Source organism: Pseudorca crassidens, chromosome 19 (assembly GCF_039906515.1).
Source record: "Pseudorca crassidens isolate mPseCra1 chromosome 19, mPseCra1.hap1, whole genome shotgun sequence".
NCBI lineage: Eukaryota > Metazoa > Chordata > Mammalia > Artiodactyla > Delphinidae > Pseudorca > Pseudorca crassidens.
Genome location: NC_090314.1, coordinates 18,615,692 through 18,635,424, shown reverse-complemented (window position 1 = coordinate 18,635,424; position 19,733 = coordinate 18,615,692). Strand labels below are relative to the sequence as shown.

Below are 19,733 nucleotides of genomic sequence, written 5' to 3'. Positions count from 1 at the left end.
CAGTGTGGGAGTCCAGGGCAGAGAGTAAGGAACTGAGTTTCTCTGTCCTCACCCCCTTATTCACCAGGGCTACAGGCAGTGAGCCAGGGAACAAGCAGTCCAGTTACCAGAGTATCTGGGGAAGAAAAGGCGTCGGGGTGGTGGGGGGAGACTGGCTTTGGCTCTGGATGCAGTGGGAGGGGTGTGTGGAGGATGCCCAGGCAAGAGGGCCAAGCTGCCTCTCCCCTGACCTCATCCACCCACCTCCTACCCAAGAAATAAGATTCAGTGAGCCTGAAGAAATACATTAAATATACTTTATTTAAATAGCATTAAACAGAGCTGGCTCTAAGCCAATTGGTCCTGGTGTTGGGGTAAGGGAGTACTGCAGGTAAAAAGGGGTGAAACAGAGTCCAGCTTTCAGTTTCTTAGCTCAGAAATTCCAGCAATCCCTGTAGCTCCTTGCAACCCCTCACGACCTCTGGGATGGACAGCAGAGTCTGGCAAGAGATACAGAAAAGGCAGCTCAGGGTCACAGGCCAAAGGCCCAAGGCTCCCAGCCCCAAGAAGCACCCACTGAGTTAGAGGGGCGAAAATGGAAGCCACAGAGAAGGCTGCAATAGTGAGTCAGGCCCAGCTCTCAGCAAAGGCTGGGAACCACAACTATACTCATCAGTACCCCCTGGGCCAGGGCTTATACCAAGTGCCTTAGCTGCATCCACTCCCTCCCTCCTTTACCTCATAAATATGCTGAACAATGTCATCTAGTTTCTTTAACTCCTTGTCAGAGCGCCGCAGATTCTCTTCCAGGATGTTTCTCTAAAAAGCAAATAGGATGCATAAGCTCTATGCTTAAAAGAACAACATAGCTTGTGGGGAAAGATAAATATGGCAGGGCACTTGCTAGTGGTGACAGGAAATAGCCCTAGAATGACATGGAAATTCTTACGTGGCTATGGAACTTGACCATGAGTTTTGCCTTCTCATTTTTCATCTCCAGGAACATCACCCTCAGCTTGTCCACCTACAGATATGTTCAGATCAGTAGGGGCACAGCCTAGGGTTCCCACCAGTTGCCCAGCTCTTCTGTTAACTCTGAGTCACCTCCTGGGAGAGCCACACTTTCTCCTGGATCCAGTTAGTGGCCATGGGCTGACTGTCAGGGTTCAGCTGGCCTGCCAGGGTCTCTTGGAGCACCTTAGTCTCTGTCTCCGCACGACGAAGTGAACGGGTGAGCTGGGTCACCTCCTCTCTAAGCCTCTGGGGATGAGAATGGAGAGGTATCTAGTAGCCCTCAAAGGTCCTCTCTATCCTTATCCCATGTGGTGAGCAAGGGTAGACCAGGGGACCCAATTCCCACATTTGTGACCCTGGCTACCAGTGACATAGAAGGCAGAGGCTGGGCATCATGATGAACGTACTATGAGCTCACCACTCTTGTCTATCTGCTCTAGGATCTTCTCATTCTGCTGCTGTACCACTTCCTGGAGCTCCTTTTCATTCTGTGAGGAAAAGGGAGGTAAGAAGGCAGTGGGAGAGCTGGCTTCTTTGCAGCCCTTGCCAGGAGATAGGATTTGGTGCCGGACCATGCTCAGCCCAGGTGATACCAATTGATAACACTCCAATTCTTCCTCTAGGGCTACGTCAGGCCAGGCACATTTCCCTGTTGAGAGAGCTCTCCTGGAGTTCTAGGTCAGCCTGGAAGATGGGTCAGTCTCTAGCTGGTTCCCAAACATGTGAATTGTCTGACCCCAGGAAGGGCAAAACTAGGGCAATGGTTGGAAAATCTCCACCACCCAGATTCCTGGAGAGACAACAGCTCCCAGTGGGCCCTCACAGTTGCCCCAGTTCTTCATCGCTTCACTTCCAGGCCCCTCCTCCACCTTGTAGCGCAAGCACAAGGCCTGGTTCAGCTTCTCTATGTCCGCTTCCTTTGCCTTCTGGGCTTCCTGATGCTGTTCTTCCTGGGCCTGCAGCTGAGCCTGCAGATCACCTCTAGGGGAGGGAAGAATTCAGCATTATTCCGGTCCCCCCAGGGGCTGCCTGGGCCCTTAACATAAGGGGCTGCTCACCTGACCTGCCCCCTCTCACCAAGACTGCACTCCACTCACATCTTTCGCTGCAGAGTCCTGACAGCCTCTTCTTTAGACTCCTGCAGCAGGGAACACAGGCTCTGAAGCTCCAGAGTCACAGTACTCATTTCTGCCAGGCTATTCTCGATGCCTGGGGTTTCTGAAAGACAAAGTACTAGATAGAGGTAGAGCCCTTTAGCTCTGGAAGGAAGGAGTGTGTAGCTATCACTTCCACAACTCTTATCCATGTTCCCCACCCACAGGATCTGAATGTCTGGAACACTACCGATCCCAAAAGGCAGAAATGAAATGAGCCCAAGTAAAATTGAGGTTTTTAGAGCAAAGCACTTCTCACTGCTTTAGTCTTTATCATCACTACCAGATCTAGAAATGAGGCAGGATCCCTGGAGCCCATCCTAACCTGTAGGCTGATGGGAAACCGTTGATGCTACTCTGGTGAAAGCACTCTTGTCACTTCCAAGCAAGGGCACAGGAGCTGATTCTGGCTCTAAAACAAAATGCAACCATGGTAGAGGGCCCCTCGGGTGACCCAGTCAAGGGTCGGCCATCAGGGGAGCCAGGGAGAGACAGGGTCTGTTGGCGGCATCTTCAACAGCTGAAGATATCAGGAGCAGCGCCACAACTTTCCCACCCCTAAATCCCAGGGCCTTTAACCTTCATCTGCCACTGCTGTCAGGGTGCTTCTCAAAAAGGTGCTGTCACTGGGCAGAGGGTGTTCCTGGGAAGGAGCACAGGCTGTGCTTATCGGGAGGGTCTCTGGTTCAGCCTAAGGGCAAAGGAAAAAAAAACGTCAGCTGCTTTTCAGGGATAGTGGGTTCCCTGAACTTCCAGGTATTCACCGGCCATCTCCTCGGGATGCTGTTCTATATGTCACCTCTGTTCTCTATCTTCAACTTCTCCATTAGCTCCTTTCCCTGAACTTAATTCTCTCTCACTAAAACAACAATTAAAAAAAAAACAAAAACCCTTCTTCTTACCTTAAGTATGCTTTTAGCTACTGCCTTTTCTTTTCCCTTCCATTAAAAAAAAAGAAAAGAAAAGCCTACATTTCTTGCCTAAAATTCTCACCATGTATGGACTCCCTAGCCCACTACACTCAGGCTTCTGCCCGACCATTCCACAGAAATTCTCATTATTTGGTACACCGATAGCATCAGACACCTTTCAGGTCTTATTTTACCTGACCTATGTGATAACCAATGACCATGTTCTTTTAGAAACTTCATTTTCTTCACTTGTGTGACATGACTCTCTCTCCTTCACAGGTAGGACTCATACCTTTCTGGCTATCTCTTCTCTCTATCCACAGGTCTTTCTTTAACTGTGGGCTCCTTTTGGTTCATCCTTGACTCTTTACATTCCCCAGGTGGCCTCACCTCAGGAGCTCCACAAAAACATCCACTTCTACATGGATGACCCTTCAATCTGTCTCTCTCAACTGGACCTTCTCCCAATCTCCAGGCCCAAAGGCTCAACTACCTGTGAAAAATCTACCAGATTGCTCCACAGTTCATCTGAAATTTAGTGTGTATAAAGCTGAGCTAACCATTTTTCCTGTCCCACCCCACCAAAAATCTATTCCTCCATCTGTATTTAAGATCCTAGAGCAGGGGAGCAGCAAATTACAGCCTGTGGTTCAAATCTGGCCTGCCACCTGTTTTTGTAAATAAAGTTTTATTGGAACACTGCCACATCCATTTATTTATATACTCTCTATGCCTGCTGTTGAGCTACAAAGGCAGAGTTGAGTAGTTGAGACAAAGACCATGTGGCTTGCAAAGCCGAAAATATTTATCATATTGCACGTTACAGGAAAAGTCTGCCAATCCCAGTTCTAGAGTGTCACCATCTTTCCAGCAATCTAGAGATCATCATTCATTCTTCCACCACACTCCTATATCAAACTGGTCACCACGTTCTGTTACTTTTTTTTTTAGATTTTTTTGATGTGGACCAGTTTTAAAGTCTTTTTTATTGAATTTGTTACAATATTGCTTCTGTTTTATGTTTTGGTTTTTTGGCCGCGAGGCATGTGGGATCTTAGCTCCCCAACCAGGGATCAAACCCGCACCGCCTGCATTAGAAGGAGAAGTCTTAATCACTGGACCGCCAGGGAAGTCCCCATTCTGTTACTTTTACTTCCTAAATATGTATTCAATTCATCCAATTCATCCCCTCCTCCATATCCCTTTAGTTCAAACCTTCAAAAATCTGGCCCCTGCCTAGCTCTCCAGCCTTTTCTCCTTATCATCCTTGCCCCACATAGCTCCTATAATCCAATCATAAAGAGCTACCTCCCAGTTCCCAAACTCACCACATTCCACATGAGCAGGGCCTTGGCCTTGTTCACCTGTAGTCCCAGCACCTAACCCAGGTCTTGTCACAAGGTAGACACTACAAAAAGTACCCATAGTGCCTCTATGATTTTCATACTATTCCCTCTGCCTGGTGGGCCTTCCTATATACCCAACCCTGCCCTACAAACTTCTAACCTCAAGACTCTGACCAAGAGTCACCTGCTCTGAGAAGACATCTTAACTCTCAAAGGTAAAACTGATGCTCCTTTCTCTGTGGTCATCCAGGCAACCCTCAGTGGCCATCCAGGCAACCTCTATCATAATCACAAGCCAAGATGACAAGTTTACATCTGTCTGTCTTCCCTGCAAGACTGGACTCCTGTGCTTGGCACACACTGGGGAATGGGGTCAGATCATAAGCAATTCGATTTCAGGATTCTGGCTGTGTCTTTAACTGTTGAATAAGCTAACTAACGCTGCATTCTAAAAAATATCCATTTATTGTTCAGTGTGCACTGTGGGGAAGCCAAAGAAGCAAGGCTAAATTTCTGCTTTCTTTAAATACAGTCTAGTTGAAGAGACCAAACATCCAAGGAAAATTAATACAAGTGCAAAAGGAGAGTAAGTTCATGAGGAATATAGCAGGAGATCACTGAGTCCACTGATGTTTGGAAACATTTCAAAGAAGAAGGTGAACCAGGGAGGATTTTAATAGGAAGGAAAAGGTATTTCCAGTTTGAAGATAGAAGAGAACGGACGTGGTAACAGCACGCATCTGGGTGCAAATGGGGATGAGACGTGTGTGTAGTACGTAGGCAGTCTATGGGAGTAAAGGGTTCATAACAGGGAGGTAGGAGACAGAAGAAGAAAAGTTTGAGTGACAGCTTGAAGACATCCTGTAGGCAACTGAAAATCACTGAAGGTCACAGAGATGGGACGAGAGTAGAATTTTAGGAAGACCATTCTATACAATAAAGATACAAGTGGAAAAACTTTCAGTAAACTAGGATTAGAGGGGAACTTCCTCAACTGGATAAAGAATATCTACAAAAAGCCTACAGTTAACATCATACTTAAAGGTGAGAAACTCAAAGCTTTCCCTTTAAGATCAGGTACGAGGCAAGGATGTCCCCTCTCACCATTCCTTTTCAACACTATAGGGGAAGTTCTAGCTAACACAGTAAGACAAGAAAAGGAAATAAAAGGTATACAGTTCAGAAAGGAAGAAATAAAACCGTCTTTATTCAAAGATATTGATACAATTGTAAGGGAAGAGAAGGAAACCCCGGACCCTACCTTCTCCTTCAGTTTTGTCTGTAGGAAGAGGGTCAGGCTCCGGAGTTGCTCAGTCAGCACCCTTAGCTCTTGGGAATACTGGCGTGTCTTCTCCAGGTCTTGCTGCTGTTTCTCTGCCATGGTGCTGGCCAGTTTAGCCCTGAAATAAGGAAGGAACAGAGAAGACAGCCAAACACCAGGTGACCTTCCCTGAACACTTCTCCAAATCCCCACACAGAACTGCGTTCAAAGAGGGGAAACAAGAGGCTCTCAGACCCTGTCACAATTCCCTTCTTGGAGACTTTAGCTTCTAGAAGCAGTCCTGAGATAAACACTAACAGGGAAGCACAGAAAGGTAGAGGTCTTACTTCAGGTTCTCCACGGTGTCCTTCAGGTCCTCACACTGCAGGCTGCGCTCCCGGAGTATTTCCAGGGTGGTTTTCAACTGACACTCAACCTGGCCCAGCTCCAGGTGAGCAACCTGATTCTCTTGTTCTGCAAACTGGGGAGACAGGAGCAGGAAGGAAGGCAAGGAGAAAGGAAGGGAGGGGGAAAATGCATCTAAGTGGGAAATTTTAGAGTCCTGGGAACAGAGGCTTTTTCCAGTCCAGAGTCTCAAACCTCACCTCAATACCATCAGGGAAGAGTCACACTCCTGCAGCTCCCCTGCCCCAAGCCATCTTCCTTACCTCCAGGGTCTCCTTTAGGTCCTGCACCTCCTTGGCCAGGACCGCCTGTTGTTGCTGCAGCTCTGCCTGCATATGTTTTAATGCCATCTCTTCCTTTTGCCATCTGCCAGAGACCTTACATTAGATCCCATTGGTCCCATATCCTGGATGCCTACTGCCACAATAACCTGAGAGGAACTCACTGAGCAGCCTTCTCCTCACTGCTCTGGGTAAGCTGGCAGAGCAATTGATCCTTCATGGCCAGGTCCTGGGTACAATTGGCATGCTGACTCTGTAGCTCTTTTAGCTGACTCTCCATGCTGGCCAGAATCTGCAGCTGAGCCCGGAGATCTAGACCAAAATTATCCTAATGACACCATGTGGTCACCAGGCCCAAACGTCCCCACACTTCTGCTCTAAGACAAGTGCCCTAGAGCACTTTCTTACGCCACTGCCACACCCCAAGCCTCAGCAGGGTACAACTGCTTGTACGCATGCACACATGCACACCTGTTGCCAGACGACTGTTTTCCAACTCCAGTTGTTCTAGTTGGCTTTTGCAGTCCTCTAAATGGGTAGAGACTTGTTCCAGCTCCCTGGAAACCTAGGAGAAAAAGATAGTTTTCTTCCCACAGCTCCTCCTGAATCAAGAGTCCCAAGACTTAGTCCAGTTTCTCTTTCTGGACAGGACAATAAACCACATTGTTCCTGGGCAAAAACACTGCAGCAAATGAGTCTGATCCTCAGGAAAAAGTAGAAACAGGAGGAAAGTTGCTGAAGAAGGTGCTGAAGGCCATCTTATAGCAAAGGGGCTGGCTGGTCTCCAAACCCACAGATGGAAAGAAGATAGGTCCCAGGGAAGAGGCTAATGACACCACTCATCAGAAAGGCCTTCTGTAGAGAAGAAGGAGGAAACGAGGCCTAAGCAGTCCCCACTCCTGGTTTGTACCTGCTGCTTTTCCTCAATTGCAGCATCACGTTCCTGCAGGGTCTGCCGGCTCTTGGCTGTAAACTTCTCTGTGAGTTGTTGAAACCGGCTCAGCAGAGCTGTCCATGTTACATACTACCAGGGGAAGCAAGCAGGTCAGAAGAGCACCCTTAAGACAAGACTCCTAACAGGGCTGGCTGTGAGCAAAGGAGCAGTATAATGGCCCCAAATACTCACATCCAGTTGCATGGATATCCAGTCCTGCTGCAAGGCTGAAGTAAGACTTGCTGTCTGCTGAGCCAACCCTTCTTGCTCAGTGTGAAGCCCGACCTACATGAGAAGGATTGTCAATGGAGGGAGCCCTTTCCCTGTGGATACAGGGAAGTAGGGGTACATGACCATCCTCCCAGTGTGTCAGTATGGATCCCAGGAAAGAATATGTCTTCAATTACCAGTTGGGTCTGGGTTTCCTTCAAAAGGCCTCTGAATTCCCCCATGGATGCCAGGTCCTGTTCCAGCTGGCTGATGCGCTGGCTGGCGTGTGCACAGAAAACCTCTAGCACTGTCTCTGCCTGTTTAGAGAAGAGGTTGAGAGGACATTGCGGGCAGAGGAAGGATACAGCACAAAAAGCCATAACTATCCATCACACCAGCAGTTTAGTTCATTATTCCCCAGGGCAAGCAGTTCTCAGGCCACCCATCTGTGTCTCAAGTCAATTTATGTTCCTGCAGGAACCTTAGGAAGAGACCTCCTACATCCAGGAACAAAAGCCTGACACCTTACCGCATCTTTGCCTCTGAGGGCCATTTCCTCTCTGTGCTTTGCCTCCTCCCTTTCTGCTTTGAGGCTCTGGAGCCTTGCCCTTAATTTCTTCAACACATCAAAACAGCGGGACACCAAGGTTTCTGTACGCCAAGACTATAAGATAAGAATCACATACTGTGTCTGGTTTCTTTATTTGGCTGAATTTCAATCCCACCAAAGGCCTCTGCCTCCATCTGCATGCTGCTTACCTCCTGACTCAAAGCAGTTTTATCTTCATCTAAGTGCAGCAGAGATAGTTGAAGCAAGGATATCAGCTCTTTAGAGACCAACACCCATGACTGCTGTAGAGGGAGAGATGGTTAGGCTAGATCAAATAAAGTCATTAAGCAGGAAGTAAGCTGGGACACTGAGGAGGAAGCCACCAACCCCAATTTCACGCTCCCAATAAGGAAGAGATGTTCTTAACAAAAGGAAACCTCCCTTCACTACCATGGCTGAGTACCATCCATCATCTGCTAACTGCTCAGGAGTCGCCATTCTTGATCTTCACAGGAGACCCAGCAACGGTGTAAGGTCAGTCAACACTTACCATGACATTCCTGGCCTGCCGCAGAGCCTGTCCAATCTCCTGGCTCTCCTGAAGATGCTGAGGTTTCTTACTCATCTAGTTGGAGAAACAGAGTTGCCCCTCTTGCATAGGCAACATGCACCACCAGCAGCTCTTTCCCCCTCCCACCGAGATACAGGAACCTTTCCCATTAAAATCAGGAGCAAGGCTCACAGCTTGATGAAGCCAAGTCAGAAAAAATCCAGAGGTAGGTAAAAAAATTACTTTTTAAAATAACTTTTTTTTCTGATTATGTGTTTACTGTAAAATTTTGGAAATAGGAAAGTGAATAAAATGGAAAAAGAATCATTATCAATTTCACCCCTAGAGCAGTGATTCTCAACCAACAGTACAGTACCCACCTCAAGAGATTTCAATATACCTCCACACCAGATTTCCTTGCTATAGGGATTTGCTGTAACTGATGAGTATGTTACCTCCCTCAGGTGTCAGGGGGAGAAAAAAGTAGTAGACTACTGATTTACAAAGAAATAACTATATTTAGGGCTTCCCTGGTGGCGCAGTGGTTGGGAGTCCGCCTGCCGATGCAGGGGACGTGGGTTTGTGCCCCGGTCTGGGAGGATCCCACGTGCCGCGGGGCGGCTGGGCTTGTGGGCCATGGCCGCTGGGCCTGCGTGTCCGGAGCCTGTGCTCCGCGGTGGGAGAGGCCACAACAGTGAGAGGCCCGCATACCGAAAAAAAAAAGAAAAAAAAAAGAAAGAACTATATTTAATAAATTCTAAGATGATTGCCTTTTTACAATTGTTTTCTATTTTGGCGCACTGCGCAGCATGTGGGATCTTTGTTCCCCAACCAGGGATCAAACCCGTGCCCCCTGCATTGGAAGCACAGAGTTTGAGCCACTGAACTACCAGGGAGGTCCCTGTCTTTTTACATTTTAACACCACTGACATTGGTATGCATTCAATATTGATAGTATCTTAGATTTGATGAAAGACAGTAATGCTTAAGAAAACCACAATTGTGATTATAATATATAAATAAATGTGGGGTCCTGCTTTTCTTACTTAATTTTATTATACTCATGTTATTTAGCCCTGAGTTTACATTTAGTGTCCTCACTGAGAGCCTGAGACTGGGATGTGTGCTTTAGGGAGACCTATCAAAGTGGAGCATCACTCATTTTTAACCTCTGCTGATATTTTACCTCACCTCAAAGCCTCTTAGAGGTTATATGAACTCTGAACTCCTTTTTTTCTTCTTTTTTTCTTCTTTTTATTTATTTATTTATTTATGTTGATCTCTAGGTATCTTTTTTTTGGCTAGGCCATGGGGCTTGTGGGGTCTTATTTATTTATTTATTTTTGGCTACGGTTTGGTCTTCGTTGCTGTGCGTGAGCTTTCTTTAGTTGCAGCAAGTGGGAGCTACTCTTCGTCGTGGTGCACAGGCTTCTCATTGCAGTGGAGCACTGGCTCTAGGTGCGTGGGCTTCAGTAGTTGTGGCTCGCACGCTCTAGAGCGCAGGCTCAGTACTTGTGGCGCACAGGTTTGGCTGCTCCACGGCATGTGGGATCTTCCCAGACCAGGGATCGAACGCATGCTCCCTGCATTGGCAGGCGGATTCTGAATTCCTTTCTTTAAAAACCATGAACATTAAACTTATTAAACTATTAAAAACTCTTGGCAGTCCAGTGGTTAGGACTCTATACTTCCACTGCAGGGGGCATGGGTTTGATCCCTGGTGGGGGAAATAAGATCCTGCATGCCACACTGCATGGCTGGAAAAAAAAAAAACTCTTCATAAATATACTTTTAAATAACTAGGATATCCCATCTTATGGATGTACCATTATTTTTCATTATTTTTCATTTTTTTTAAGTTATCATCTTTATGCAGAATTTTTTTTTCCCGTTAGGATTTAACCCTAGAAGTGGGGTTACTGGATCAAAAAGTTTGAACTGCTTTGAGCAGTTGAAATTGCCTTCAAAAATGGCTGAACCCGTTTAAAGGCATAATGTTCAAACAAGAGAAAAAAATTTTAAATGTAATATTAAATATAACTGTTTTAAAGCATAAAAAAAAAGATTGAACCAATTTATGCCCTACTGACGACAGGACAATGCTTACCACTATTATCTATTTTATTCTTTGCTATTTTGTCAGAAGAAAATAGCATCTCATGTTGCGATTTGCATTTCTCTGATTACCAGTAATGGTAACCTTCTCAAATATTTATTTACTACTCATTTTAATTTTCTTAATCTCTAATGGTCTGTTCATTATCTTGGGGCAGACGAAAATCTTAGTGTGCTATGTGGAGTAGATAAGTATGATTTCAAAGGCAGCAGAGCCGTAGAGAAACTTTGAAGTTCTGAGAGAAAAGTGGGGAACCTTCATTACTGCTGCAAGGCAGCCATCGTCTAGGAAAAAGCCTAGTGCTGGAGCAGCAGTGCTGAGTCACGATGCTGCAGCAGCCTGGATATAAGGACGCAGATCTCTTGGAGTTCATCACTCCCCTCCCCAGCAAAGCAGACATTGTTCCCGACTGCATCATGCAGTAAGGCACAGAGTTACCCCTGGAGCCCTGGAACAGGGCACACATACTGCTCAGGGCTGGCCAGTCAGGCAGGTGATGAGATTAGCGTGAATGAGGCAGCCAAGCGGCAAGGACATGGCACTGTGATGGGGAATGGCTGAAGGCACTGTCATTTCCTCTCTTTGGTTCTGCTCCAGTGGTCTCTAAAAGGATTTGGCAAGCTTCAAGGAAAGAGGGTACAAGGCCAACTCAGGAATGGGGAACAAGGTCAAGGACAAGAGGAAAGGATACAAAAATAAGAAAATACAGGAATGGTGAGCCTATGGCTTCCAGGATTTTGACAAAGAGTAAAGTCATTATTTTGAGGATATTTTCAACTCAAAGGAGGTCTTTGGAGTTTTAGAGACCATCGTTTTTTTTTTTGGCCACGCTGCGCGGCTTCTGGGATCTTAGTTCCCCGACCAGGGATTGAACCCCGGCTCTCAGCAGTGAGCGCGGAGTCCCAACCACTGGACCACCAGGGAATTCCCGAGACCATCTCTTCTTAGCAACAGCCACCTATTACCTCAACAGGCACATTAAGGACCTCAATTCCTTCCCTGACACATTCCCTTACTTCCTCGGCCTGTGCTCTCACAGCAAGACTCCTCTAGAACAATGGTCTTTAAACTGTTTTCCTCTCATATCTCCTACAGTAATTTTGAAAGCTGGAGTACCCTTACGTTTAAATCGTTACAAAGGCTGTAATTTCCACGACCTTATAAACATTGACAGTTTGAAATAAAACTGTTACATCAGTCTTAAATATACCCAATGGTATAAATGTTACATACACCATAATGATTTTTTTAACGTCTTTATTGGAGTATAATTGCTTTACAATGGTGTGTTTGTTTCTGCTTTATAAACCATTATGATTTAATACCTATTTGACACCTTTAGAAAATACACAAAAGGGACTTCCCTGGTGGCGCAGTGGTTAAGAATCCACCTGCCAATGCAGGGGACATGGGTTCGAGCCCTGGTCCGGGAAGATCCCACATGCTGCGGAGCAACTAAGCCCATGTGTCACAGCTACTGAGCGTGTGCTCTACAGCCCACGAGCCACAACTACTGAGCCCACGTGCCACAACTACTGAAACCCACACGCCTAGAGCCCGTGCTCCACAACAAGAGAAGCGCACCGCAACGAAGAGTAGCCCCCACTCACTGGAACTAGAGAAAGCCCGTTGCACAGCAACGAAGACCCAACGCAGCCAAAAATAAATTAATTATTAATTTTTAAAAAATACACGAAGTTCTTCTTTAACAGAAATTTTATATCATCCCTTTTTCTCCTTGAACCTCTATTTTTACTCCTCTCAGAATTTTATCCTAATAAAACATACTTTTACACTTTAAACTCTATTAGTATCTCTGCAACGACAACAAAAGTTCATCTAAATTTAAATAAATTTAAAAAAATTTTTAATTCCTCTGACCATAAGATTTTAAATTTATTTATTTATTTTTGGTTGCATTGGGTCTTTGTTGCTGTGCGCGGACTTTCTCTAGTTGTGGCAAATGGGAGCTACTCTTCGTCGCGGTGTACAGGCTCCTCATTGCAGTGGCTTCTCTTGTTGCGGAGCACGGCCTCTAGGCGTGCGGGCTTCAGTAGTTGTGGCTCGTGGGCTCTAGAGCACAGACTCAGTAGTTGTGACACACGGGCTTAGTTGCTCCGTGGCATGTGGGATCTTTCCAGACCAGGGATCGAACCCGTGTCCCCTGCATTGGCAGACGGATTCTTAACCACTGCGCCACCAGGGAAGTCCCACATAAGATTTTAATGAGAAAACTCTCTTTTGGATGGAGAAATATTTTCATCAGTTGTATACTAATCACTGTAATAATATAATTTTTAATTAAAATCATAAACATATCCAGTAAAATTTTACTGGAGATCCATCTACTAATGAAATAGATGGAGCATCCCTCCCCTTATTAGTTCATGTGTCTGTGATTACTATAATTCCTACAATAAGACGTAGTTCAGCAAGAATTTTATGCCTATTTTCCATTCTTACAGATACAAGATTTATGTGAGGGAATTCCATGGTGGTCGTGTGGTTAGGACTCCGTGCTCTCACTGACAAAGGCCTGGGTTCGATCCCTGGTTGGGGAAATGAAATCCCACAAGCTATGTGGTGCAGCCAAAAAAAAAAAGATTTCTGTGAGAAAATTTCTTCACATAAATAATGGGAATAAGTAGGAATGAAAGAAGGGAAGAAGGGCATGCCACCCAATTCTAGGAGCTCCTTTGGAGATACATGCCAAAAATCTCACAGTGAACTTCCATCCACTGACGTAACTGAAGTCTTCCTTCAATTTTGTTGAAAGCACACAAAAATGACATGTTACATAATCATTGCAGTCATTTGCCTTCTCAGCACGTACACAAATATTTTCTATTTGTCCTTTGAATGCTGCCTCTTGACAATGTAAGATTCAGGACAGGTAGTAAATATGCTCTTCTTTATAGTAAAATTAGTAAATTGGGCAAGGGTAACTGAGAATGGGGAAGTAGGAAAGAAAACAAATTAGTAAAGAGTGCATTTGGAAGATGAAGATCTAGAAACCGATTCCTTTAAAACTTTCCTTGCTTGCATTCCCTTGGAAGGTCTTGAGGTACCCCAGGGGTATAGTGAGTACCAACAGCTCTAAGGGATTTTCCAGATCCTCAGCTTTTATACATATTCTAAGGAAGAGGGCCCACTGGGATCCTCCACACTTTGGGAAGAACCTTCTTACCCCATTGGAAAAGGTGTCAGTCTGTGTGCTGCTGTCCTGAACTTCTGGGTGAGGGCCAGTCAGCTGGCTCTTCCAGTCCTGCAGCTGGCGGGAGAGTACCTCCAGAATGACAAGAGAGTTCAGCAGGTTATCTTCCAGGTCATGTCGAGATAAGGCAGTCAGATCTGGAGGACGGCTGCAGTAGGAAGAGAAGAACATGAGGAGAAGAGAGGGAAAGGGATGGGAGTGGCAGGTCCAGGAGCACAAAGATACAGGGATACTTACCCCCATAGAAGGTGCTCTGTCTCAGAAGTACTGTCCTTGGTGCCCACCAGGCCTATTTGGGATGTGTTTGTACTCCTTTCCTGCTGTGCTGGGGGAGTAAACCAAGTCCCCACCGAGCAAGTAGAGAAAGGGGTAGTGCCAATCGCAGCATCCCGAAACACAGAGGGAAGAGATAAGCTCTGGCGGAGATTTTCCAGCATGACGGAGGTATTTACACCTTTTTCCAACCAGGCCAGGGGAGACATCCAAGGCCCCATATCAGAGACGGGAATGCTCCCAGCATCTTCTACTGCTGGCCCTGGAGCTGCCTGGGATTCCATTTCTCCTGGATTTGGGGTCAGGCCTGTGGATGGAATATCGTCCATATTTGAGACAAGTGCTTGATCTCCCAATTCAGCCTCCTCAGGGAATGTGGGAAACCTCATTTCTCTCTCCTCTGTAGTTCTGTGCTCTAAAATTTCCTCCCCTGGGTCCACAAGACTGACAGGGAAGTCTGCTGCTAAGACAGTTGAAGGGGAAAGCCAGAGCGGGGAGGAAGGCAACAAGGCATTACTTTCAGAAAGGACTAGGTCCTCAGGCACAGCCTCAGTCCTACTGTCCTTCAGGCTTTCCCTGGAGCAGTGTAGCTGTTGCTTAGAACAGGAATTTTGTGGGTACTCCAATAGATGGGATGGAGGATTCTGAAATGTAGGTTTCTCAGGCATAGCAGGAACAATTTCTGAAAAGTTGTCTTCCATGCAGGGGGCCACGCCCTTTCTCAGCAGATCTCCTGTCCTCAAAGGCTCATCTAGAGAGAAGCTGTTTGTCTCTGCCATGGTATCTAGATGGGCCTCGACTGTAATGTTTTGCTGCTGCCCCCCTGGAGAAGGTACAAGGACCATGGTTTTAACCACATTGTTGCCCAGTGGATCTACTGCTTCCTCAGATGTTCTGGGAGTAGAATTGGTTTGGGGAATCAGATTTAGGGGCTGCTCATCTGATTCATGTTGACAAGCTTCTAGACATGTTGAGGGATGGCTGAACTGTTCTGAAGGGGAGTCTGTCTTCTTAGCATTGACAAGATCCAGTGGAGATGAGTTGTTGCTGCCTTCCTGCCGAAGGAAACAAAAGTAGTTGACTAATACAGTCAGTTCTGGTTCCCAATATACAGTTATGGGTGCAGGATACTGTCTGAACTCAAAAAAGGAAAGAGTTCTCATTACCTTTACTTAGGTAAGACCTTGGCTAAGCCTTACTACTTACTACAGAGACCCAGTAGAAAAGCTGGGAAGCCATTCTGGGTCCTTCCAAGTGAACCAGGTTACAGTATAAACAAGGCTAAGATAATCTATCCATGTCATGGGAAGATGGTAGCTTGAAAGTGACCCCACTCTTCTCCAATCCTAACTCCAACCCACTTCTAGGGTAGGAGGGATCCCTGGCTCAAGTTCTACAGTTGGTATAAGATTTTAGTCCTTTTGGAACAGATGAGAAATTGGGGACTAGAGTGAGAGAGCACTTGGCCCGCAGAGATCCATGTACCGTAGGAAGAAAGGGCAACATCAACCTGTGCCAGTGACCTAGTCTCCTTGACCGCAAGAACTGAGGGTATGCTGAACACATGGGTTGAATCCATTCAATCCTTGGGATTTGAAGAGCTCTAGCCTTTGTAGCAAAGGAGAATGAAGAGCAGAAAGACTCTTCCTGGTGTCTTGAAAAGGGAGTGACAACCTCCCAATTGCTGGTTCATAGGGATGGAGACCACTGCACTTTCTACCACTTGCAGGGCTGCTGGTCCTGAGACTCAATGAACAAAAAAAGGACAATATGAATGTACTTATGTGGATCCAGTAGCCAGAGAAAGGACAAACCCTAAGATAGTTAGGAAAGGTAGGTCCTACCAAAATACAGCTGACGGAAGAAACAGATAACAATTTGCACCAAAAAATATATGCATACATAAGAAGATCTGAGTACAACTCACACACACAAAGACTTTCTAGAAATAATAAATATTACTTTTAAACAAAAAATTTTAGTAATATGCATTGAAAGAGGATGATCAGAGTTAAGACAAGAATTACTGGCCTGGACAATCAAGTGGAAGACATATCTTAAAGACAAAAATACAAAGAAAGGTAAATCTGAGGGAAAAGCTAAGAGAACTGGAAGATAAATCCAGCAAACCTAACATGTGAATAAAAGAAGTTCAAGGAGAAAAGAGAACACATACAGGTGGGGCACTGATTAACAAGTATTAGAAGAAAATTTCTCTAAGGTAAAGAAAGATCTGAGTTTGCATATTAAAATGGCTCACCAAGTTCCAAGCAGGACTGACAAAAAATGATAAAATTTCTGAACTATCAGAACAACAAAACTATTTTAGAAGCTTTAGATTATAAAGACCAATTATTTACAAAAAAAAAAAAAAAAGAATTAGACTTACATGAAATTTCTCATTTACAGCAGTGGATGAAATTTTAAAACATAAAGTTGAGCTAAAACTTCTGACATTCTAGCAATGTCCTTGGGTATAGGTTACAACGATGTGTGCTTTATACAAATTTGTTAGGCTCAATGTTTTATGTACTTTCATGTATTTTATTTCAAATTTTCAAGTTTTCTTTCAAAGTGCTAAAGGAGGGACTTCCCTGGTGGCACAGTGGTTAAGAATCCGCCTGCTAATACAAGGGACATGGGTTCGATCCCTGAGCCAGGAAGATCCCACATGCCACGGAGCAACTAAGCCCGTGTGCCACAACTACTCAGCCTGTGCTCTAGAGCCCGCGTGCCACAACTACTGAAGCCCGCGCGCCTAGAGCCCGTGCTCCGCAACAAGAGAAGCCACCACAATGAGAAGCCTGCGCACCGCAACGAAGAGTAGCCCCTGCTCGCCGCAACTAGAGAAAGCCCACATGCAACAACGAAGATCCACAGCAGCCAAAATAAATAAATAAATTAATTAATTTTAAAATAAAACCTCCCAGAAAACAAAAGTCCAGGACCAGATTATTTCACAGGTTGAATTTACCAAAATTCAAAGAAGATTTAATACCCATTTGTCTCAAGCTCTTCCAAAAAATTAAAGAAAGAGAAGGAAATACTTCCTAACTCATTTTACAAGGCCAAAATTATGTTGATACCAAAACCAGACAAGGACAACACAGAACTCAACAGATCTGGCAGACTAAAAAAAGTGCAAGGACAGAGTAATTAACTATCTGTTGTTGGATATGATAGAATGTGACATCCTTTGAATAGTAAATATGCTTTTTTTAATATGTTCATGGAACACTCAGAAAAATTCATCCTATACTTGGCTACAAAGACAACAGATTACAGTCTGATCATAATGCAAGAAAATAAATTTAAAAGGTGACACAAAATGGCTTTTAAGCACTTGGAAATTAAGAACCCCTCCTAGATAACCCCTGGATTAAAGGTAAAAATCAAAAGAAAATTACAAATTAGCTAAAAAGCATGACAAATGATGACTATTTATAATATACACTTAGAAAATGATGAAAAAGAGTTAACCACCCAATAGAAAAGTGAGCAAATAATATAAATAAGCATTACACAAAAGAGCAAACACAAATAACCAATTCACATGTAAGAGATACACTCACTAGTAGTCAGGAAAATGCAAATTAAAGTAACAATAAGATACCACATCAGACTGGCTAAAATTTTAAAGATCTCTAACAACTACTACAAGAGGTGATGTGGGGAAATGGATATCGTCATACAATGCTGGACAGAATATGAATTGTAATAGCTATCTTAGATAGCAATCTGACAAAATTTAAAATTAAAAATATCTTTCCTTCAAACCAATAATCCTACTCCTGAAAATGTATCTCATTGAAATAAAGGTATCAGTACAAAGATATTTACATTAGCATTGTTTGCATTAGCAAAAAAAAGTGGAAAGATAAATGACCATTTATGACTAAATTATGATTGATGCATACCACAGTATCTTATGAATTAGCTCTACACTAGTTGACATGGAGGGATTTAAACCACATTGTTAAATGAGAAAAGCAACAGGCAGAGAAATGTATACAGTCAATCCTCATTATTTGAACTGAAAAGCATTTTCTACATAGCTATGTCTCTCAAGACCTTTCACAAAAGTACAGCTCAGTGAGGGCAGTTCTACAAGGAGCTAGTTTAAACTCCGGTGGTTCAGGGGTGTAACTTGATCCCAGGGGAGTTTTGACTACCTCTGGGAATGGATGGACATTGCCTCATTCTTAAAACTGACTGACTTCTCCGTAAGTGAGTCCCTATTAAGAGGGAGACCACTCGGGGCTTCCTTGGTGGCGCAGTGGTTGAGAGTCCGCCTGCCGATGCAGCGGACGCGGGTTCGTGCCCCGGTCTGGGAAGATCCCACATGCCGCGGAGTGGCTAGGCCCGTGAGCCATGGCTGCTGAGCCTGCGCGTCCGGAGCCTGTGCTCCGCAACGGGACAGGCCACAGCAGTGATGAGGCCCGCGTACCACAAAAAAAAAAAAAAAAAAAGAGGGAGACCACTAACCAAAGTGATAGTTATTTCTGAGACGTTTGGTAAAGACTGAACGGGGGAGGTGGTGATAAAAAAAACTAACAGCTAAATAGAGGTGCGGGTTCTCAGTGGACTTCCTTTAGCGACCCTAGGGTACCTCTCTGTTGGCCTGAATAGCTGTAAATGGATGTCACCGAAGAAGGAAACTTCATTATCGTTATTAATTACGTTCCAACCCTGGCCCTCTGTTCCTCTGAGCTCTCCGCCTCGGCAAAGAGCCCAGTCGAGAGGCTGGCCAGGCGAATCTCACCTGCAGCCCTAGCTTGCACAGTGATGAGGTGGACGAGTAGGCTATCGGGGGCCCTGTTCCCGAGTTGGTGAGGGCACCAGGCTGCAGGATAAGTTCTCGGAGAGGCGTTCTCATAGCTGCTTTTCCCTAAAACAGAAGAGAGAATGTGAGAAAGCCTGGGCTCTGCCAGCCTGCCCTAAGAAGCTCCCCTCCCTCCCTAAGAAGCTCACGAGCAATAACAAGAGTAGGCTCCAACCCCAGTCCTCTGAACATCAGGACCAGCATTAGACTCCACATGCACCCGTCCCCAGGCTCGACCCTGCTTTCCACGACGCCCGGCACTGCCAGCGACCCCGACCCAAAACCCCGGCCCAGCTCTCTCTCTCCATGAGGCCCTCCCGCTCACCGGTTGGGGCGAAGGCGACACGCTAAGATTCAGTTTTTTCACCCGCCACATCTTCAAAACAACACAGGGTGATCACCTCCTACACGCAAGAGGCGACGCCATGCTCACCCGCCGTCTTTATTTGAACCTGCTCCGCGCTTCCCGATTGGCTGCGAAGTCTCAGTGCGTCAGGTGGGCGCGTCCGCTCCGGGCTCGAGCCCGGCGGGCTGGGGCGGGGCCTGTATTGGACCCGCCCCGCCCGGCCCCCTGTGCGCGCGCGCTCTGCGAACCGACCCCCAACCCACCGGGACGTGCTCCAGCCCGAAAGCCAGCCTTTCGGCCTCACCTCCGAGAGGGTGACCGGGAAGTTGGACAGTTGAGGAGTCCATCCCTCCTGCTTCGAGTAGGC

General features: G+C 45.7%; 1 protein-coding gene across 2 annotated transcripts; it reads right to left on the bottom strand.

Annotated features, from left to right (window-relative positions):
• Window positions 1–282: 282 nt before the first annotated feature.
• Window positions 283–19,501, bottom strand: SPAG5 (sperm associated antigen 5). 2 transcript variants are annotated; one of them, XM_067717366.1, is made up of 24 exons: window positions 19,346–19,501; window positions 18,961–19,086; window positions 14,163–15,253; window positions 13,899–14,073; window positions 8,596–8,670; window positions 8,255–8,347; window positions 8,025–8,159; window positions 7,693–7,812; window positions 7,478–7,570; window positions 7,262–7,375; window positions 6,823–6,916; window positions 6,516–6,663; window positions 6,334–6,436; window positions 6,013–6,146; window positions 5,666–5,804; window positions 2,727–2,838; window positions 2,473–2,559; window positions 2,091–2,211; window positions 1,863–1,974; window positions 1,401–1,481; window positions 1,084–1,239; window positions 929–1,003; window positions 718–798; window positions 283–479 (listed from the first exon to the last, which is right to left on the bottom strand). In XM_067717366.1, the coding sequence occupies exons 1-24, from the start codon at window positions 19,394–19,396 to the stop codon at window positions 408–410; spliced, it is 3,588 nt and encodes a 1,195-aa protein (XP_067573467.1). In that variant the 5' UTR covers window positions 19,397–19,501; the 3' UTR covers window positions 283–407. The 2 variants fall into 2 exon arrangements, with proteins under 2 accessions (XP_067573467.1, XP_067573468.1); XM_067717367.1 differs by having other exon boundaries at window positions 8,255–8,344.
• Between the last annotated feature and the right edge of the window lie 232 nt (window positions 19,502–19,733).